The sequence below is a fragment of the Nylanderia fulva genome, unplaced genomic scaffold (genome assembly GCF_048542155.1).
Source record: "Nylanderia fulva isolate GAGA-0341 unplaced genomic scaffold, ASM4854215v1 Scaffold14, whole genome shotgun sequence".
Lineage (NCBI taxonomy): Eukaryota > Metazoa > Arthropoda > Insecta > Hymenoptera > Formicidae > Nylanderia > Nylanderia fulva.
The window spans coordinates 5417043-5440855 of record NW_028189622.1 but is presented as its reverse complement, the minus strand read 5'-3'; the positions used below and the strand labels follow the sequence as shown (position 1 = coordinate 5440855).

The 23813-nt window shown below is 35.3% G+C and overlaps 3 protein-coding genes across 7 annotated transcripts in view; 2 read left to right on the top strand and 1 right to left on the bottom strand.

The window, feature by feature from the left end:
• Window positions 1-68: 68 nt before the first annotated feature.
• On the bottom strand, window positions 69-7275 carry Nup188 (nuclear pore complex protein Nup188). The gene is given in 7 exon segments (XM_029300687.2): window positions 69-1482; window positions 1484-5068; window positions 5153-5681; window positions 5804-5928; window positions 6000-6467; window positions 6595-6811; window positions 7038-7275. Coding segments are annotated over 7 exon segments (5799 nt in total). The 5' UTR covers window positions 7067-7275; the 3' UTR covers window positions 69-636.
• Window positions 7276-7458: 183 nt separating this feature from the next.
• Window positions 7459-12315, top strand: LOC146724297 (uncharacterized). The gene is made up of 4 exons (XM_085480264.1): window positions 7459-7510; window positions 7715-7884; window positions 11335-11429; window positions 12170-12315. The coding sequence occupies exons 2-4, from the start codon at window positions 7754-7756 to the stop codon at window positions 12313-12315; spliced, it is 372 nt and encodes a 123-aa protein (XP_085336390.1). The 5' UTR covers window positions 7459-7510; window positions 7715-7753.
• A 1781-nt stretch (window positions 12316-14096) lies between these two features.
• cmpy (crimpy) overlaps window positions 14097-23813 on the top strand; it is a 261260-nt gene continuing 251543 nt past the window's right edge. The window contains exons 1-3 of one of the 5 annotated variants that reach the window (XM_085480231.1): window positions 14097-14528; window positions 16492-16970; window positions 23033-23175. In XM_085480231.1, coding sequence (XP_085336357.1) covers window positions 16825-16970; window positions 23033-23175 — 289 coding nt within the window. In that variant the 5' untranslated portion in view covers window positions 14097-14528; window positions 16492-16824. Of the gene's footprint in view, window positions 14529-16188; window positions 16971-23032; window positions 23176-23813 lie in introns of those variants that run through there. The other 4 variants (XM_029300885.2, XM_029300884.2, XM_029300883.2 and 1 more) reach the window with 4 other exon arrangements.

Here is a 23813-nt window from a genome sequence, read left to right as displayed (position 1 = left end):
GATGCGCATAAGATGCGCAATCCTAAAATAATTCGTTTTATCCCTTTCATTAAGTAGTTGGCTGTGTATAAAATCATACAGTTTGTATTTTTCACATTTTTTTTAGAAACTAAGAAAAACACAAAGTTCTAATTTACTGGCTATACATTACATTATGTTTAATCATTTATAAATAGTGGTGATATAAAAGCACAGACTAAATTAGAAAAAATTAATTAGATATCATGTTTTTTATGTTCCTGTTAACTCCTCTTTCTATCCCTCTCTTCCTAAATGTTATATTGTTTCCACGATTATAATTCTTACATTATGCTGTGCATAGTGAAAAAATAATATATTTATTACAATACACGTACATATATCATTGATTAATATTTGCAAACAAGCACACGAATGCTTAATTATATATATCACATAATTTGCGCATTTTGTACAATTTTGTACCAAATTATAAAAAATGATATATGATACAAAGGTGTGCAGTCACAGTTTAAATATTAGAAATCTATCGAGTGTCCACTTTCACATATTAAATGTCTATCAAACATACTGGAATATTAAGAGATCTAATCTCTTCCAGAATATATTAATTATACATTAAGCACTATGTTTTTTAAAGATATACTTTCACAAACACTATCGGAATTGTGCCGAGTCCAAGGATTCCACGACTGTCTTGAGCAATTTCCCCATCAACGGCAAGAATTGCACGCTGCTGACATTCGTTTTGAAAACACCAGTTGTAAGGATGCTGTCGTCAAGTCTTCTCTCTCGTGTCTCGACTTGGCTTACTTCCATGGAAGAGTCTTCGTGATCGGGCGAACACACCGGTGCTTTGTCAACGGTACTGTTCTTCTGGAGTCTTGCTGGTAAATTCGTTTGTATCGGATCTCTCGTATCCTGAATAGTCCTAGAGCTCCGTGTATCCGCGTCTATCAAGGAGCCCTTCACCTGCCAGATATCGGGTGTACCACGGTGTTCCAGAAAATCGAAGAAGACCCCCAGCTCTGTAGCAGTCTCTCGTGCTATGAGTTGACGGTCTCGCAACGCGAGTCTAGGACTCTTCACACCTTCCAGCGCTTGAGACAGTATCAGGATAAGATTGATCTCCAGTGCAAGTCGCGTGTTGTTCTCGTCCATGGACTCAAACCACGGATCGCAGAATCGATGATTTCTCGCTATGATCGGGCTACCGTTACCTCCGGTGTTGCTGCTGCTGCTCTTCGTGACGTGTCTACCGGTCGCCAGAGCGGTTGCCCTCGAAAGAATCGTATTTTCGCATATCAACGGATCGTACGGACGACGTACGAGTCTAGGACTGCTAAGCAATGGCACGGTGACGTCCAGACCGCTGACCGGATATCCTAGAAATTCTCCGGGACCGATGTTGGATGTCGACGTTCTAGAAATTGAAGCTGAGCTCGCATGAATAATCCTTCGTAGATCCTTGCTCGTGTGCATACGTCGAAGATTCTCCGGTGCAGGCGCGTTCCCATTCCTTCTTCGCGGAATCAGTTTTATCCTCGCGTCCGATTGAGTGCTGGATCGAAGATACTGGTAACGAAACAACGGGTTGCGAACGGGAATGAAGAGCCTGGGTGAACAGCTGCGTTGAACTGATGATCGCACCGTAGGTAAGTCGCGGACCGGAACTCATGCTCATCTGCGGTGGACCAAAATTCATCTCTGCCATCGGAGTGTACCAATAATTCTGAGTATATATCGTATCCACGAGGGTGTTCAGTTTCGGCGAGAAATGAACAAAACTTAGCGCGCAAGTCGTGTTTATGACAATCAGTTTGTTCACCAGTAGCTTCAACTCGCCACTAGGCAATCGATTGTCGCAGGACTCGAGCTCTTCGGCACTTTCCACGCTGATACCGTCAATGATGAACTTGAGTATCCGTGGTCTTAACAGCAAGTTCACGGTACTGTCGTATACCAGATACATGCACTTGATCAGAGTCTTGCGGACGCTCGACGGAATTGCGTTCCAAACATACGTTTGCGTGGCTACAGCGTGTATAAGAGCGACCAGCGATTGTATGAGATCGGCGGCCAACAGATCAGCGGTGTGTCTCAATAAGGTAGAGACAACCATTAACTGGTGTTCGTGAGAGTTTAAGAAAAGAACCACATGATTGATGTAGATCATGTACGATTCGCTGGTCACCAGACCTATCAGAAACTCCAAACCCAGAGTATACAACGGCCACCAATCCTGGCAACGCCATCGACCGTTTGCCGAATCGTCGTATAACGAGTCGAGCATACTGTTGGCGATATCAGCCGGCGGAATCAGACTGAGCCAGAGCTTCGCAATGTCATTGTCGCTGATAGGGTGCGGACAGTACGGCGAACGCGATATAACACCCAGCAGACTCAGAGCCGCTATGCTAAATTTAAAATATGGATATTTTTGCAGCGTGTAACCGACACACGCCATCAGTTCAGGTATCATTTGACGTAGTTGTACGCAACTGGCTCGTAGACGATGCTTAAAATTTGCATTGCGTTCGACGTATGATCGTAATAACTGCGTCACCATACAGACAGCTAATGTCGCCGGTAAACTTTCGCGTATACCACGAAGAGTCTCCGCGCTGTGACAGTCAGCTTTCTTCTGTGTATCTCTCTCTTCAGTCTTGATGAGCTCGACGGAGATGCTTTGTTGCTTTCGACGTTCTAGTTGGAAGGCAGCTTCCTTCAGTTCTTCTAATTCGCAAATAGCGATTGTGCAGGAATGCGCCAAGAGATATTCCAAGCTCGCTGAATCCTCGGCTAAAGTACTTTTCACCAGTTGCACGCATCCAAGCAGTAACGAGATCATCGTTTGGCGTAGGGCTTTTCCAAAGCCACGGTAAGTCTGTGCGATCTCTTGCGTGAGCTGTGACAATCTGGTCTTGAAGATCCTCGAGTCGCCAACGCACATCTGCTTCCAAGAAGTAATGCATCTCAAGGACAAAGAGGCCAGTAACATCGGAATCTTACCGCTACTGGAATCATTGGATTCTTTCACTCGTTCTAATAAAGAATCCAAAGCCAGCTGAGTCAGAAGATGCGCCTGCGTTACATTAATTGGATAATGTTTAGCCGTTCGATCATCAGTTAGCATGACAATAAAATGATACCAAGACTCTAAATTAATTTCGTATAACGGGTCGATAATTTTGTCCTGTTTCATATGCTCTTCCTTAACATTCTCGTCTTCGTTGTTGTTTGCGGTAACATCGAAAACATATATGGCTAATTTCTTCCAATGATCCTTGGATTTGTCCAAGAGTTCCTTTAAATTTTTTGAGAAATTGTCTTCGAGTAGTGGGCTTTTGTACAATTCTAATGTAATTACGTCTAATAATTGAGAATAACCTTTCGCCCCCGAGACCAGAGGCTTGAAAAGTGGCGCGAATAAGTGGCTCCAGAATTTCTCTCGCTTTCGAAAGAAATTGACAAGAATCTCGTTCCTGTAATACCACATGGCGCGTAATACTGCCATCGTGCTATCATACAACTTGTCGCACACAATGTCACTTTCCTTGTACATTCTTTCCAGATATGAGTCCAGGAATTGACTACAGCCCTCCGTAAGAAACTCATCAGCTGGGCGTGGGAAGATTCTCTTGCGTTCCGCTTGATGCATGATATTGAAGAGGGCTTCCGTTAAGCCAGGTTGTTTCTCCAGACACACGGCGACCAGTTCTAGGATTGCGACTTTTACTTCAATCGCGCATGTCGGTAGCGTCAATCGAAATGCGAAGGTTTCTCGTATAGAGGTACCATCCATTCCCATACAAACGAGCAAGGACATAGAAAATTCTTCTGCAAACTTCTTCAGTAATCTAACTGCCATTTTCTGCAATGAAGGACTAAACCAAACGTACAAATAGTTGACAATGGTCGGCACTATGAGAAGTCCATTAGGTACTCTCGGAGAAGAGTACAGAGCAATCTCGAGAGGCGATCTATCACCCAGTTCGAGACCCAAAGACTTTCTAAACATTAAGAGTCGATTGACTATCGACAAGGCTAATTCTACGCTTTTGATAGTTTTAAATCCTTTTCCACTAATCCAATCGGTCTCCGTGATCATTTTATTATGCAATGTGCGTTCGCCTGTTCGTAGTAATTTAAGCAGTGCATGACGCGGCTCCAAATAAAGCAGACTGTATACTACAATAAGCTGCAACTCGTTGCGGATATCGTTCTTGGATAGAGTAGATTCTAGAGCTCGATGGATACAGAACATGCTCTTCAACCATAAGTCGATTCTTTCTGCGTTGGATTCAAAATACCATGAGTCTAATTTGGGTAAAACAGCTTGTAATAGGAATACCATACCCGGTATCTCAATGGTATACATAGCCTCCTTACTATGTTTCGCGATTAGATAATTGTATAAAGTGTCTAAAAACGCGCGTAGAATAGGATAAGTATGTTCGATGGTTTCTATTCCTGATAGCCATGATGCGACGAGACCGCCGTCGAAGGAGATTGCTTCAGCGAAGTCTACCGGCTTCTGATACCAATTATTGAATCTCGGGTAGATACCTGATCTCATACGCGAGAGAATGTCTTCGGGATATCTCAAAACCAATTTCGATGAAATACCGATGCACACGGCGACGATTTTGTACAAATTCGTTGGTAGAACCGGATATGAGAATCTGTTAATAATTTCAAAACTCAATTCCGTGGGAATGACCATGCTTGATGGTATATCGATATCCTTGGCCAGTAATGTTTCCAATAATTTCAGACCGTGACAAACGTGTTCCGGTAAATTTGTCTTTACTGCGCTGATATTTGCAATTCCACCGCTGGCTTGACAAAATAACTGTTCTATCTTGTGATGTAAGGCGTGCCAGTAACTCGTCTTTGTATGAAACAAAACCACTTCTTTTTCTGCAGATAACACGGCAATATTCTCGTGTACACAATTGCTGGATATAGTAAACAAGTTCTTTTGAATTATACATTCCGCTTTGTATGGTTGTAACGATTTATTATGATCTCTTTGACGTGGAACTTCTAGAGTCACTGTTTGTAGATTATCCAATTCCGATGCAATCTAAAAATAAAGAACGATAATTGTATCATATAATATTAAATATTTAATATAATATAAATTTAGATATATATATAATATCATTACCTTCTTGGCACTCGTAATGGTCGTGGATGCAAGACCAATAGCTATACTGGTTAAAGGTTCAAACTTGTAAGGATATACTTCCACAGCAACTTTATAAATCGGCCACAAGCCATCGTATCGTTCGTCCCAAAATCTTGCCGCGCATTCTGGAAACTTAATTGTAGCAGCCATGGCATCGAAAATACCATTTAAAGCACTTAATCGATCTTCGTCGACAAAAGCGCACACTAAAGTGAGAAGATTGTAAACGCTGCTTCGCACGACTTCAGCATAGTAGGTTTCTTCTTGAAACATTTCGCAGTTCATTAAATCCCGCAAATAGTGGAACACATCGAGCTGTATAGCTTTAATACCAAACGGTCTGAAGCGATTTAATGTATCCATATTATCTGAATCAATTGCATAATTAGCTAACATCCATGATAGAAGTAATGGTCCATCTTGCGGTGAATTTTCACGGACGCATTTGTGTTCAAAGATTTCTTGCATGCTACTTCTGATATTATTTATCCAATCTTCCATAGCAGTGCTGAAACAATACAAATATAGCAACAAATAAAGTATACATAAATAAGATTATTATAATTAAATTTAAAATATAGAGTTATATATATATATAAATTTATTATATATAGTAACTCAATAACTTACTGTTTTGTCACATCTAATGCTACAAGTAATAATCCTATTTGACTGTACTGTATCTGTTCAATTTTTTTAGTGATAACTTCCTTGTCTTCATGACTTTTTGTACTCGCTAATCGTCTAGGTTCACCCTAAAAAATTTTAGTAATATTAGAATAAATTTTTTAATGCTCTTAATAAAATTTTTAAAAACGTGTCTTACCCCAATGCTTCCATAGAACTTAACAAATTCATGATCAGCAATATGTAGATCATGTATGATCACAGTCAATATGTGAAGCAATTCGCGCATTTCAATCAATGTACTATTATACAATCTATGCAAATAATCTTCAGTACAGAATTGCGACCGTGTAGGCGGATTTACAAATTTCAATGCTTTTATTTGCTTTCGTATAGATTCAAGTAGATTTCCCATCAAGATTTCATCAAAAAATTTTGCAAATTCTTTATGATAAGGATGCCTTTCATTATCTTTATACTCAATCATAAGTTTAAGACATTTTATTAAGGTTACTCTTTCTGAGTAATAAAAGTTCCAAATATCATCGATTAAACTTTTTATAGAAGTAAGATCAGTAAGCTGTGTTGCAAATGTCTCTGCACAATTTCTATATTCATAGGATACAAAATTGCACACAAGATCCCAGGTAATTGTAGCATCCAAGTTCTAGTTAACAAATTAAGAATGTTAACATTAGTACATTGATAATATATTAGAATAAAAATTAAATGTAAAATCTTATAAATTTATATATATTTACAATTATAGAGGAAATTATTTATAATATACTTACAATAAGCGGTGCAAGTTTACTGATCAAATCATACATCTGTTGAAGAGGAGGTGGATCTCTTTTAGAGATGGTTTGCAATGATGCATCTGTATATGGTTTAAAAAACTGAAGCCCCTCTTTGAGTAAAACAGTTCCATTTTTTATTTCATCTTCGACAGTCTCTTTGGCACAGCAGCATGTTGTGCCAGATATTATGGACCACAAGTCTTTGCTGCAACTTTTTATCAATTATTAGTAATAATTAATAAAATATATTATATTACAAAACTATTGCTTCATTGAAATTAATGAAACTATTTTATTGCTTAAAAAGTCAATATTAAAAAAACATTGATAACAGATGTTCGTTCCTAATTAAAAATCTATTTCTTTTTGTGATCAAAAATAATCGTAAGAAGTTATATAAAAATCTGAAAACTACTTCTATTTTATTATATACTTACGGCAAATTGCCCATGGGAGACACTTCCATGTTGAAGATGTTATTCCTATATCAGAAATCGTTTATACAGCGTTTATAGTACAAATGAATAACTACGCAACTGAGTTTATTTTTAAGCAAATGGTTTTTCCTCGATCCTAATGATTTGTATATTGTATGCACATAAACGAACATAAATATTATTACTATCAATAACCTAACTTTCGCTGTTGGCGGTTAATGTTGGAATAAATTCGTACAAAACCGGTGATCTTATATACGCTAGAGCCATCTTTATGGAAAACAGTAAACTACGCGCAGTTATCGACATTACCGACGGAAATTGATTAATAACGCAACATTTCGTCAGAAGATGTCGCCACCGAAAGCTGCATCGTATCAACAATTACCTCGTATTTGAATTCACTTTATTCTCGCGCCGCTGAAGGAAGGACGTTTCCGAGAGAGAGTCCGCAGATTCATTCATTTTACGAGGTAAAATTAATTATAATTGCATAATATTCTTACTGCACCAGGTGCATACAACTCTTATGCAAGAGATTTCAGTATATCTCTTTATGTACATTTATTTATAACGAGGTATTTCTGATCGCTGGTTTTTTTTCGAGGCAAAGAAGAAGATTATATCTGCACAAAATGGCGACGAAACTTTACTGAATTTATATTGCATGTTTTCAGTCGTTTCTTCACCGCGAATATCCGTATACATCTTCGACGATGCTCTTCAAAGATGAGCATATTATGTCTGAGACGGAGATCTGCGGACATCAAGCACAAGATTTCGACGAGATAGAAAGTAAAGGAGCACATTCGATATACGATCGCGGCAAAATTTCAGAACGACACAGGTAATACGCAGAGTATAATACAAACGCAATATAAATGGACGAAAAAAATAATCAATATTGATTTCTTAAGATATCAATGCTGCTTTTATTAATAGAATATAAAAGAGATAGAGATAGTTTCTTATAGAGAGAGCAAGAAAGAGAGAAGGTGTGAAAAAGAGAGAGGGAGGAGAGAAAAGAGGGAGAGGGAGAAAGAAAGAAAGAGAATATACATATTATTATACAATATATTATTAAAAAAACAAAAGTATTGATTATTTTTATGTACTATCTAAAGAAATACTTTCATTATTCATTAGGACTAAAATTAGAAACTATATTTTTATATATAACTTCTAATTTTATTAGTAATGAATAATGAAAGTATTTCTTTAGATAATACATTAATTTATTTATTATTAAATTCGATTCGGACGAACGCTTTTGTTCTTCTTGTCCATTATATTTTAATTACATTTTAATGACAAACACTTTAGCTATTTTAAAATAAGTCTTCTTTCTCAATTGAGATTTTAATAAATTTACGATATTATATATAGAAAATGAGTAAAATTCGCATACAATTTAAAGCAAAGTTTAAAATTAATCAATTAGAATTTTTAAACTGTTGTTCATGATTACAATTTTCATTTTTGTTTTATACATTGTGTCTGACACTACGTATATTATTTTGAAATAGGTGAGTCTCGATGATCAATGACCGCTATTTAGTAAGCATTAGGAGCAAGTTACGGCGCGTAATACGTATGAGAGAAAAATTGTCTACACGAACGCAAGGTGAAGAGGGCGAACGCTGCCGCCACGAGTTTTGTCGCGGACATTTATCACACTTAGGATCTGCGACTCTGCCAGAAAAACGTTGACAGCCAGTCTCATCCGCGAGATATTACCAGGTATTAGACGACGTGTAAAGTGCGACTCACGCGAAAATGCTGCACGAGGATGTACACCGTGTTTTGCGCGCGTGCTCTCGCACGAACGGACACTTCTTCGTTGGATAATATCTGCCGTGTAGCTTTCACGCAGTCGCTGCCAACAATTTATGATATAGAAATCATATTCGTAACATATTCTTAGTATTCTTATTATTTGTTTGTTAAATTTTTAAATCATTGTTTATAATTGTACTATAATTATATATAATTCTATAGAAAATATTTCACAGTAAAAATTTTTTTAATTATAATCATATTGTATAACAAGATAAAATTATATAGAAATATAAAAACTCTGTATAAGTTATGTATAGTGATATATAATTTTATATGACTTATTATATGATTATATATAATTTTATATTATCGTTGGTATATAAGATTGAGCCAACATTATTGTAAGATTATATATAAATATATAATAAGTTATATAAAATAATATATAATTATACAATAACTTATACATATATAATTTTATATATTTCTGTTGTATAATTTTATATTGTTATATATAATTATATGTAAAAAAGTTTTTATCAGGTTAAAGAATTATATGCAATAATAATTTTTAAATATAATACAATATATATTAATTTTTTGTGTTTTATAAATAGAAAATATAATCTAATATATATTATATATCTTTGTATTACTTGTAATATATAATTAATGTAATATTTATTCGTGATATATATACATATATATATAATATATATATTTGTATTAATGAATTGTATTAAATTATAATTTCCATTAATAGTAATTAAACTTTTATGTAATTTCTATTGTAATTATATATGTATAATGCATATATATATTTATATATATATATATATATATATATATATGTATGTATTATATGTATATATGTATGTATATAATAGAAATTATATATAAATTAATTACTATTAATGGAAAATATAATCTAATACAATTCATTAATATAAATAATCTATTAAAATTTTCTTTATTTATTTTTTATTATTTTTTATTAATTAGTTTTTATATAATTTTTATTACATATTATATATTATATATATATATATATATATATTATATGTATATGTATACATATGTATATTTATTACAAGTAAATATTGTTATATACTTTAATTTATACATCACAATTATACAGAGATGTAAGACAATTTTATTAGATTTGTATATATTGATGTATGTAATTGTATTAGATTATAATTTCTATTAATAATAATTTTATATAATTTCTATTTTATATATATATATAGATTATAATAGAAATTATATAAAAACTAATTAATAAAAAATCAATTAATAAAAATTAATAAAGAAAATTTTATTAGATTTGTATATTAATGAATTGTATTAGATTATAACTTCTATTAATAGCAATTAATTTTTATATAATTTCTATTATATAATATAGATTATAATAGAAATTATATAAAAATTAATTATTATTAATAGAAATTATAATCTAATACAATTCATTAATACAAATAATCTAATAAAATGTTCCTCTATCTCTGTTTAAATTATAATATATAATTAAAGTATATATTTTCTTATAATATATATGTATATATGTATATAATGGACAACTTAGGGGGGCCCTGTGCACAATAGGAAAAATATTAAATATTTTTCCTATTGTGCGCAGGGCTTTATAGTGATTCGTAAATGGCGTCATATATTACATAATTACGTAGAAAGGAACTAAAGGATTGCGTTTGGAAATCCATTCGTCAGAGTTCAGAATTTGACCGACCAATCGGAGACCGAGAATCTCTTTGTCCTGATTGGTCAATCGAGCGCCTGACTCTAAGCGAATACATTTCCGAACACAATCTAGAATATACTACTGCCATCTAGTACACTTTCGATTTATTCGTGATAAATGTTCCCGCGATCATCCGTGCCGGTTCGCGAAAGAACGAGTACATTGATTAGCGTGTTTACATGGTTAATTACCGTATAAATCCGATCGCATCGCGTGTACCGATATTGTGATCGCGATCGCACGCACGAGATGACCTCGTCGACCGTGAATCTTGTTCCCCCGAAAACACAGCTCGGACACGAGCCAAAGTTCACGATCGTGAGTTTTACGCGGGACGGATCGCGAGAAGTGTCGGGCGCTTTCGACGCGAAAATTTTCCGGGTTTTTCGGCGTTGTCGATCGTATTTCGAGTGAATGTTTGCGCGGTTCCGGCCGTATTTCCGTATCATCGTGACGTGACGTGACGTGAACAAAGCTGGCAATTGTAATAAATTGCAGGTCGAATATGACAAGGACGTGCTGCCATATTGCCATTGTTATCTCAATATCGTATGTTGCTCTTTCTCTTGAATTTTCGTGTCGTGTCGGAACTATTTAGCAAAGTGCGAGAAGTACCTATATGAATCGTATATTGTCGAAATAAGCGACGAACGGGAGTGTACATGGTGTTCGAAACATGCTAGTAGTGTCCTGAATATCGGTGACTCCTGAGTGGTCGTGAACGAAAAAAACTAATACGAGTGTTTTTTTGTGAAGCTTCTACGAGGACAGTTCACCAGGAGGAACGGAGGAAAACGAGAGGATGAGAGGAGGCCCGGGATGGCATCTTGCATCGGCGGAGCAACTATACGGTAAATTAATTATTTATTTTATTATTACACAGTAGGAAAATTTGTGTTTTCTTGTTAAAAACAGTCCCCGTTAAAATTTTTGTGTTAAATATTTAACACAATCATGTGTTAATTTAATATATTACTGTTCTGTTAATTGAACTTAAATGTTAAATTATTAAAACAACTGGAAACAATGTAAAAATAACACAATATGCACCTATTTTTAATTTTACACAATAAATATGTTCTGCTGTATTAGTGACAAGATTTATCTGTTCAAATTTACAGAAAAAAATGTTGATTTTCTATTTTATAATATAAGTAGGGATGATAAAATCTAAAATTAACATATTTTTAGCTTATTTTTAGATTAAAACTATGTTAATTTTACACAAAATTTATTTTAAATATTTGAAGTTTTGCATTTATTTTGTGTTAAAATATTAACACAATATTTGTGTCTCCATTTAACATATGCAATCTTATGTTAAATTAATACAAAAATTTCTGTGGACCGTTTGGGATATGTGATATCTGTTAAACTTAACACAAATTTTTCAACTGTGTACTATTATTTATTTTATTTAAAAAATTTAATAAAAATTAATGTACTATTTTTAATTAAATATCTATTTAATATTTACTTAATAAATATATTTTATTTAAAAAATAAACTCAATGTAAATAATAATTTTATATTCTTTGGAAATATTAATTTTAAATCTCAACTATAATTTTCATGTATTTATCTTTTCCAGTTTATAATTCCGCTGCTGCGCATCGTATCGGTGAGTCATCAATTTTTATTTGGATTTTCGGTAATAATTTTATGAAAATTTTGTATGAAAAATTGAGATGTGTAAATCGTAAACAATATGAGATTGCAAGTCTTAAAGAAAAATGAAGCAGTAATAATATTTATATTGGCAATGCGTAACGTTCATTTTTTGTTATACGTACACTTTTGCATAGTTATTTTAGACTTATTTTATTTTCAGAAATAAATATTTTTATCGGCTCTCAATATAAAGAATATAAGTATGCTGCCTTCTAAGCCGGGCAATAGAGCCAAGGAAACGAAACGAAAAATTAATTAAACGGAACTGTATCTCAATTTGAGATCCCAAAGTTCCACATATAAATTAATTTCGAAACTTACATATGGAGAAATAAGCGAGAAAAATATAGGTCCGAAAAGTCGCTGAAGCGGATTATTTTATTTTATTTATTTTAATATGCGCTCGCCAATAAATAATCCAAGCAAAGCTTTAGCGCGATTTCCGCGATTTCTTCTCGTTGAATATTCAGAATATAAATATAAATATAAAAATTCATATTTTTATATTAAAGTCATATTACTATAATATAAAAAAACAATGAAATGTAGTGCCCATATAATTGCTGAATTCGGCGACTTCTGAGTGCGTCGCGGGGAAGTCGCCTTCGTCGTTCGATAAGGTCCTTCGATACGTGGGACTTGAAAAGCGGCGACGCCAATAAACAGAGCATCGGTTTTCGCGCGCGAATAAGCTCTCGCGATTCTCGCGTTTTAATGAAACGCATCGAAAATTATAACTAAAACCCGGGCGTCGCCGCGCGTCGCGAACGAAAACAGTAACGCGAGTGCAAAGTGTTTCTACGAGGACAGTTCCCGAGATTAGTTTCTTACTGGAAAACTGATGCCAGCGAGGAATCCGGGAACGAGACCAGAGAAGGATAGTCGAAATGTGAGTCGAATTATTTGCTTCATTATTTATTGACAAAATATTGTTATTAATATCTAATCGTTATAATATAATTAATATAAAAATATTAATTAATTATAATTATAGATATTAATAACAATATTAATAATAGATACTGTTTAATATATTTATAATCATAAAACTAATAATTATAGTCTAATACGAACTATTATATGTATACATATATATTATATAATCAGATTATAATTTCTACTTGTAAAAACAATATTACAAGGTGAAAGTTTTCTCTTAATAGAATTTAAAAATTTATAACATGGTAATCGTGAGACAATATGGCAGTGTTGAAAGAATTTTATAAGTTTCTCTGATTAAATATTACCACAATAAAAATATTAATGTATGTATATAATATAGTAAATTTTACATTTTATGTAGTACATATTAAATTAATCGAATATATTTTATATATTATCGTGGTAGATATTAATTCTTTTTTTATTGTGATAAATTATGTATTTTTTTATTACGATAAATTGTGGTAAATTTTAAGAGAAATAATTCTCTCTATGTGTGTGTATAGTATATATTTATTTAAATCATTGATGCATGTAATTATTTAAATATTTCGATGGAATTATAGAAAATGGGTATATTTGGGAAAGATTAAAAAAATCTAGTTAATATTAATGTAGACTATAATTGTTGGTTTTACGATTGTTAATAGTTGCGCTATTGTTATAACGTTTCGGTATAATGTAACAATATTACCGATGGTACAATATAACGGACGGGTAAATCCGCGACACAGCCGCGCAGTGTTGCGTTAATTAACTCTTTACAACGCCGCCAATTAAAAATCATAAACTGAACGAGCGCAGTCGAGGAAAAGCTTACCTGCGGCGTCAGAGCGCCGACGCAGGCCGCGTCGCGGCGCCGCTTCGGAGATGCTGATCGTCGCGGCGGCCAGTGCACGTTCATCTCGAACGCGGAACGTATCGTGTGTTCGTATAGCTTCGTTACCGAGTGCTTCATTCGGGCGACCCTGTCGTCTATCGTGTGCACGATGTCGTGTGTACGACGTACGTGACGTGGGAGAAGACGCGGTCGCGATTCCGATTCTACTACTATGCGAAGCCGGCATTGTTCGTCGAGGCGAAAAATTTCCGCTTCACCGAATGATCGAATCTTTCCGTTCCCCGATGCCGGCAATTTTCGTCCGTTTTCCTTTCCTTTGACACTGCTCGAATAATTTTACACGCGCCACCTCCCCTCTGAATTATTTCGATTGTTTATAAGTTCGTCAAATATTTTTACGCGAATATTCGAACGCGAGTTCGCATCGTCTAGTCGCAACTGGTTCGATATGCTGGCTGTACAATTTTTAGATCTATAACGCAGTTTCATAATACAGGTGATATGTTATCCCCTGAAAAGTGTAATAACTTGCTCGTCACAGATTTATTAATGCGAACCTCTTAGAAGCATGAATGAATGAATGAATAGATGAATGTCACTTCGACATAATTCTCAAAGAGGGAGCAAGGGAATTCGAGTCTATTTAACCGAATATGAATTTTCTTCGGATGCATATGTATCTTCACGAAGTTTCAATTCGTACATATCCTTCGCACTTGTTGCTATTAAAATTCACTTTCAGAAATCTCTAACCGGAAAAGGAAATCTCATGGCTTCTCTCGCAGATGCGAAACAGAATATGTGGCGAGGAACTTTGAATATTACGTGTTCTCATATTGAATATTTCGTATTCGCGTTTACAGTCGCATAATTCTCGCGATTTTCATTCTCCATCGATATATATTAGTAAAAAAAAATAAAACAAAAATAAAACGCGCGTGATATTATAGTGCGATACGATAGGCGTGTGTTCTCCTTTTGCATTTACGTGGTCCAAGACATATTTTCGTGCAATACCTATCTACGGTATGCGCCTGCATCGCGTTTTACACGGCAATGCGGATGTTCGGGGCATCTTCGTGCCAGGATGCATGTATCCGTGTAATTTGGACACGCCGCAAATTTAGCTGGTGCTCGACAACTTTTGATGTGTCCCACTTCATAACGTTGTTCTTTGGGATAAATTATTCATGGTTGATACATGTATATTACAGTGCGCTATTATAGCTTATAGTTTTTTGACGAATTATTCTTAGAAGTTAATCGGGTTGTTTATGCACCTCTCATCAAAGAAACTTTCATATTTTGAAAAAATGGATGTGTGTGCTCTTGTATATGATATACATATATATGTTTTTTCTATTAAATTTTACTAAATTTTACATCTATCTAAAAATAATTTTCTTTATTATATATAGATATATTTTCATGCACAGTAGGGAAATTTGTGTTTTCTTGTTTAAAACGGTCCCCGTTAAAATTTTTGTGTTAAATATTTAACACAATCATGTGTTAATTTAATATATTACTGTTCTGTTAATTGAACTTAAATGTTAAATTATTAAAACAACTGGAAACAATGTAAAAATAACACAATATGCACCTATTTTTAATTTTACACAATAAATATGTTCTGCTGTATTAGTGACAAGATTTATCTGTTCAAATTTACAGAAAAAAATGTTGATTTTCTATTTTATAATATAAGTAGGGATGATAAAATCTAAAATTAACATATTTTTAGCTTATTTTTAGATTAAAACTATGTTAATTTTACACAAAATTTATTTTAAATATTTGAAGTTGCATTTATTTTGTGTTAAAATATTAACACAATATTTGTGTCTCCATTTAACATATGCAATCTTATGTTAAATTAATACAAAAATTTCTGTGGACCGTTTGGGGGACATGTGATATCTGTTAAATTTAACAGAATTTTTTGAACTGTTTGTTTACAAGCATCATTTGGCATCGTATATGATTTTGCAATGTTGGAATATAAAAATTGAGAAATGTCTTGAAGAAGTATTTGATTTATCTTTGATACAGAGAGCTATTTTTTTTTGTTCGCTTTGCCTCTTTAAAGCGCGTCTAATTTGATTGTTTGCTAACTTTTTATATCCACATATATGTGTATATATATATATATATATATATATATATACAAAAATACGAAAATTGGTATTAATTTTCATGGTCTGACACGATTAAGCTATTAAGCAATTTGCTGTAAAATTGCGGACACATCATCACGTTTCTGTTTCATTATTTCTGTCTTTTGTTTGCACAGTTTAATCTCCCTTGAATTCCTGAACTTACATTATTAGCGCCGGATATTTTTGGTGAGATTCACTTCCGCCAGCGCGATTGTTATTATCCTTTTCATCCGGACGATTATTCCGCCCGCAAAATGAACGTGCGCAATATTCCAGCGAACTACAAACGTTAAAATGTAGATCGGCAACGCATATCTTTCTTTACGTTTCCCCGGGACATTTGTTCAACGCGATTGTGGGCCGATCACGTGCGTCCCCTCGTGCATCCCTGCCACTTCCGGTGGAATACCTTATCGCGCACGTGTGACAAATCGGAAATCGAACGAGTTCCGTAACGTGAAGACGTCTCGGGGGTGTGAACTTGAGCGCGATGGACATCCTCGCCTCGTTTGGCTCGTAATTGTGCGGCCGAGGAGATATATATAGTAAGATAGAAAGTAAAGAAAAGGGAGAGGAGAGACAACACAGAGGAAAACCGCCGACGGGACGGCCGTCGAAAGGGACGAGGGCAAAATGAGGGCTCCGTTGCTCCTCTTGGGCGGCATTGTTGTACTGTCGCTCGCGGTTGCGAGAGCTCTCTCGTGTGTGTGCTCGCCGCTGGAGTGCGACGTTCTCACCGACGAGGATTGCCCCGGAGGTCTCGCCTGGGACCCCTGCAGGTACATATAAGCACCTGCGTTTACTCTCGGTGCGGCGGGAGCTCAAAGCGTAGCGGCTCGATACGAGCTTCCATGCGGAATGTGGCCATTTGTACGCGCTTCCCTATTCCTTCAGTCCTTTTACGCGTCCGCGGAAAAATCTTTACTCTAGGCGGAATGTCACGGACGCGCGAAAACATGGCCTTAATATCCTCGACCCGACGATTTTCTACAGGACGTTCCGACTATTCGCAATATGCGAAGAAGCGCGGAAAATTTATCGTCGCGGAAGATGTTTTAATAAACTTTGGGAATTTTCTTTTTTTTTTTTCTCTCGAAGAGGAAAAAGAAATAGGAACACACATGTATAGAATTTTCTTATGCGACCTTATACATGTACGATATTTGCATAATAATTGCCGCTACATCTTCTTCACCGCAAGGATACCCTATATCCCTTGTACTGCGCGAAAGTGTAATTTTCAATTCGCCTCTCTAAAGCTCCGAACTCTTTCTTTCTCTCTCTCTCTCTCTCTTTGTGTTCCCCGGTTGTAGCGGTTGTGTTCTAGCTATGCGTTGTAATTAGTTCCGAGTACAGCGAGCAATTAAAACACACGACTACAATAAGGCCCCGCTACCTGCAATTTTTTTTTCTCTTCGCGAGCGGCAAAAAAAGTGCCGTCCTTTGTTGTTCATCCACCTTTGTGCATCGCGAATTACGTTTTCGCGTTAGCGAATCATTTGTGGAAAAATCGCGCTAAGAGAGATAGAGAGGGATGAGGGTGAGGGACCGCGAGATAAATCGTCGAAAAAAGAACCGAATACGCACGAAGAGACAGCATATAGGCCTCAATCTGTTATACATGATAGCGTTTATCATCGGTGTGTTCGGTATCTATACGGTCGACATGTTGCGAGATCTATTGCCCTTGGGTCTATTTTCGCTCGTCCACGCATACAGGCGTATACAGGCGATTGTTACGACATTTTGTACATGCATATACATACGTTGTTCATATACCGTAAAATTCGAACGAGGGATGTGCACCTGAGTTTCAGATACGCGTCGTGTTTTATGGCCCGTACAAATAACCTGATGCAAAACAGGTCATCCGCGCTTGTAAACGCTCCGCGCGTTAAGAATAATATATAACGAGGTTAATAAGTAACTAGACGCGAGAGAGAAAGATTTTTTAAAAATTCTGCAATTCGAGGAAATAATTTGCACCAACGTCGTAAAGCTATATAGTTATCGTTGCACGTTAAGTTTTATCGCAATGTATCGTAGCATTTTATCTTGTATTCATTTTATGAATTATCTACCTAGCAAAGAAATGCATATATAACATTATAGTATCTTGTTAATTATTATTATGAAACAGTCGCGTTTATATACAGGCGTAAAGTATACGACGTATCGCGTGATAGTATTATGCGATAAAGCTTGTTGGAAACCGCAGTCTCACAATTATTATCGTGATCATTTTAACATATAAGAGTAAGGGAGAATGTTCAGGCACATCCTCTTTAATAAATATTTGCGAGAAAAGTATCAAGAGATAAATTCCGCTTCGCGCGAGGGCGTATCGATGAAGCGCGGATCGATGGCGATTTCATTTGTGAATTTGCAATGAACAATGGATTGCAAAATTGGATTGATGCGCGCGTCCATGCGCAATGAGTATTTATATAGGGGAAAGAGAGAAAAAAATAATACCGAGCGTTTGCTACTAAAGTAATGATACACAAATTTGCAACCGCATTTGTTGCGTCAGATGTTATATAGAAATTTGAGAATTAAATTTCTGTTCTTAAACTGTACGAAAAATACGTATCGTGTATATAATACAAAATTTATCTCCACATCTGGATAACAAGAGTTTTTTCAAATTTTTAACTTATGTATACTAAAGCTATCATAAAAGTGATAATATCTTTATACAGAGATATCCATGTAGGTCAGTCTTGATTGTAGATATCTCTGTTAGGTACTTATGTACTTATAAATTTCGATGACTCAACGATTTCAGCCAGGTTCGGCCAGGTATATATTACACAATACGCAATTAGAAAGCTTTTCATCTTGTCTATATATATTCACGAGTTGGGTGAATAAGACGGCTCTTTAAACCGTGGCTCTTCTCGCAGCCGCTCGAAACGTTAGAAATGTGCGGTGAGATCGAGATCCTCCTTTTCTTCTTTTCTTCCGATTCTTCTTTACGATCGAGAAAGTTACTCGTAAGATGAACAATTTCAACGTAATTGCTTTTCAAGTGCGAGACAATGATTGATGCCCGTGCGGGAATCGAATAAGAATCACGTCGGCGATTGAGAACCGTGAATTGAGATCGAACTGTGAATTATGCGTTAGATTAAATCTTTGAATAAGGGAACGCGAAACGCGCGTTTTGCTGGGGAGAAGAGACACCGGTATAGATATACTTATATTATCGATAACTGTTTCCTTATTGGTTTTTTAGAACGGACGGTTTATACTCTTGCGCGATCGCAAAGGCGGATTCTTTACGAAATTCATACGAGACCTCGAGAAATCTTTATGCGCAATCCTAAAGCTTATCTACCAAGCGTTCCGTTTCTCAAATTTTCTCTCTTTCTCTCTGTCTCTTTCTCCTTTTCTCTGTTATTTCGCTTCGCGTATTTCCACGGTATTTCACTATACACATGATAATACAGTCACGCGCGCGCGTCGATACGTACGATATGCTGATTCGAAAATGTTGGAATTGAATTTCAAAGGGAAGCGACGCGCCGGTTTGCGGAAATAGAGAAAGAATTCTTTGGAGTGGCTTTGGACAGTTATAGCATCTTTCCCGAGGGCCCTTTGCGAATTCAATAGGTGTAGCTAACGTTTATTGCGCGGAATTTCCGGAAGGAAAGTTTTTATACGAAAGAGAGAAAGAGAGAGAGTGAGAGTCCCGGCGATTTTCGAGGAGGAGAGGCAGTGGCGATCGACTATCGAAACGAGACTACGATACGATACGAAGGATAAGTCGGGTAGTTTCAATGATGACGCGGTAGTTTGAGAAGAGAAAAAGTTGTATCGAGTTCTTTCCTACACGTACGGCAAGAATTATTGCTTTATGCAAATTTTTCCAGTATCCCGACGAGACGTGCCATCGCGGTAACAGGCAATAAATACCGTCAACGATACGCCGGTGAATTGCTACCGTCGTTAAGAACAACGTCTTGTTATTTCTTTTTTTTATTATATACGTCATTCCGTTTATAAGTTTATGTACATGTGATGTCGATATAAAAGAGAGAAAGACATATCTTGTGCAATTTTGTGGACGCAACGTGACAGCTATCTGCGCTTAATTAAATCTAACGTAAATCTATCGTATTTTAATCTGTGAAATCTTTCCCGTTTCCGCCCGTAAACTCTCAATCTAACGTTAAACACCGGTTTTCCAGACCGTCTGGAATCTGAATCTCATCATTCGTTGCCTCCGTTGCAGCTTCGACCGGTTCAATGCATGATCGGAGCTCGCGAATCTCATTCAACAGAATCTTATCATCACGATGGAAAAGACCGCTTCATTACGACTACGGTGAATTGCTGTAGAAATGTGTTTTTATTTCTCACCTTTCCAATCTTAGAGAAGAACCGGTTGCGTTCTCGATTGTAAATCGAATAATGCAATCTTCTTGCTGCATTTTGTAATATCTACTTCGAATAGTTGTCATTGCTATTACAAAGCGATAAAATATTAATAAAATATTTTTTTCTGCATTTTGAGTAACAACTTCTATATTTCTTTTTGTCAGATATCGGGATTATATTTAAAATTTAATTGAGAAGTAAAAATATTTACTTTATATCTTTTTAGTCTTAAAGAAATTAAATTTTTAAAGTCCCCGCAAAGGAAAGTTCAATCGAGTATATTTTCTGATATTTGAAAAACATTGTTTTCTCGATTATTGTGTGGAGGCAACGGTGTCTTTTTATTTTTTTACAGTAAACCGCGATTGTATTTAAAATTCGTACTTGGTGAAACCCGGTAACATACGGTTGCACGTTCTTGCATGAAATAATGACAATATACGAAAGAATACAGAAGTCGTACGTTCAACGGCATATTGGGATTTATCGGAAAATATTTAGCATGCAACACCATTATTGGTCACGGCTGTTGCAAATTAGGAATCGCCAGTGAAAACAAATATTTTTTTTTGCCCGACTCAGAGATAAATGCATTAGCTGCAATACGCGCACTTTATTTTTCAAGTTTATTTCAATACATTAATCGGCATAAGGAATATATATATATATGATAGATTTGCATATTGCGTTTTTATAAATAAAATATATTTTATAAACTATAATTTACTTACATCGATAACGTATATTTGTATTTTATCGCCATGTATTATTATCTCTTAGTCTTTTGATCCGGTCATGTCACTTTTCCCCACGAACTACATTTTTGTCATACAAGAATGTAGAACGGAAAGGTATATTAAGAGGAGTAGATTGTTTCGCGCAAAAGCGACAACGAACATGGAAGGCTTCTTTGTCCCCGCTACCGAGACAACGTAATAAAATTCCTGGTTGCAGTTGACAATTTTCCGCGAGATTATTTTCCGCGCGATGCACCGCAGGCTGCGCCTTGAAATTCCTCTCATACTTTTTTTCTACCGCAACTTCGTAAGACTATGCTCCGCGCTGTTGAGCATGCTGTGCGCCAAAGTGATATGCATTCGCATAATATGTAGAAGCTTCTCAATTTCTTACATCCCGATTCAAGCCGAGTTTCTTCGAGATAAAAATGCAAATGTCATTGCTAGGATTTACACATTGAAACGGATTGAAAATTCTATCGTGCACAAGCGTGACAAAGTACAAATTTTTCATACAAGTTTTTCAATTAATGTATATTTTATATAATTATTTAAATATTAAAAAATATATATATTTATTAATTATTCAGTTGATATATATTCAATTAAGTATTTAATTAATATATTAATTGAAGGTATATATGGTTAATAATTTTCTGCAGTTGCAGTTTATTCCTAGGAAAAATTTGAAGCGCCTAAATCTGAGACAGCTAATATTTTATAAGAGATATTATAAGAGTTATTTTGAAAATTTTTCTCAACGTAAAAATGTTTCTCGCAGATATTTATAATATAAAACTTCTTTTATTTTCATACATTTACGAATATATTCTGGGTTTTTCCATTAAATTATTGCACGAAATTTTTGTTTGCGGACAAATTTAATAATGCGGCTTTATATTCTCTCGAAGCTAATGAATTCACGGTCTGTCCTTCAACATTCGACTGTTGTGTGAAAAGGGATGCCAACAAAATCGTACATTTTCGTTTTGCGAGCGTAAGAAAGATATAACCCCGTTATAAGAAGCGCTTTATATCTTTAAAGCGTTTGTACTTTCTTGTCGCCCGCAGGATTTCTTACAAGGAAACAAATGGCCGCATTCGAATCGAAGCAATCTGGTTGGCCGCGATGCATATGTATAGTCGCCGTTTGTTCGTTTCGTCTATCTTATCGTTTTATAACGTCGGCAACAATTTTCCGCGTTGTTCGTTTTTCACCGATAAAAAAAGAGGCGAAACAGATTGAGAGGCCGGGCATACGAGAGCTGAATATATCTCTGATATATTTCGCCGACGAACAACAGCTACGAGAAAGAAAGAGCTAATAATACACTATTCGTTTATTTCGCGCAGAGATCAACTTTCCTCGTTTCTGTTATTAATACATGCAAAATACGAATTTTATAGATATCAGAATTAAGTTAAAATTTTTTCTAGAAATAATACTCTAATGTATTGCGAACATTGAAGATGCGTTAATATTGAATATCGCAAAGATATGTATAATCTTACCACGACGCAAAATGCAGCGTGTGATACGCAGCTAATTATAACTTTCCGCTCGAGTTATTTTATTAGCTTTAGTTATCTCACGTAACTTGATTTGCGTATCGATCGTGTTCTGCGTGTGGCTATATTTTTCCCTATAAAAAAAAATATATATATATATATATATACATATATATGCATGTATATTGATTGCAAGTTTTACGTGTTTACAGGTGTTGCAAAGTATGCGCGCGTGTCGAAGGCGAACCTTGCGGTGGTCTCTTCGGTTTTTCGGGTAGCTGCGCCGTGGGTCTGCAATGTGTAATCACGAATCTATTGCATCGCAGTCGAGAAGTGGACGAGGGCGTGTGCACGAGTGAGTACTTATGTCAGCATTTTGATTTAAATTGAAATTTTCATACGAAAGCGAACGGACCTTATCATGAAAATCAAATGTAATCACTTACGTATGTTTCGGTGGGTTTCAAGTTCTTTTGAAAGATGCGACTACAATGCCGATAGAAATGCTAATAAGGATGCGATATCATTCCTTTACGCACTTCCCTGCCTTAGCAAATTTATATTGCAGTAATAACAGTTGTGCCAGTAATGTAGAGAGAGATTGTTCTATTTATTATTTTAAAATTAAATTATCATTATGAAACTTTCTTTAAAAGACGACACCCATAATTCTTAATCTCATTACACATTTCTATTAAATTTAAAATACATTTTAAATATTCACATTTTTGCGAGATTCAAGGGATATTTATTTTTTTAACGATAATAAAGCTAGTTTTATTATAATTCCCGGGATAACGAGGATATTTCTCTGTGCTATACTCACGCTAAGTGTATAGAAATAATACGGCGATTGTTTTGTCGCCAGAGTAAAATGCAACGCTGTCCGCATTTAATAAGCGTAAAATCGACAATAAATCTTTGTATAAAATATTTCTGTATAGTGTGCACGTTGATACGATTATATGGAGAGAACGTTGTTTTACTGTCTCC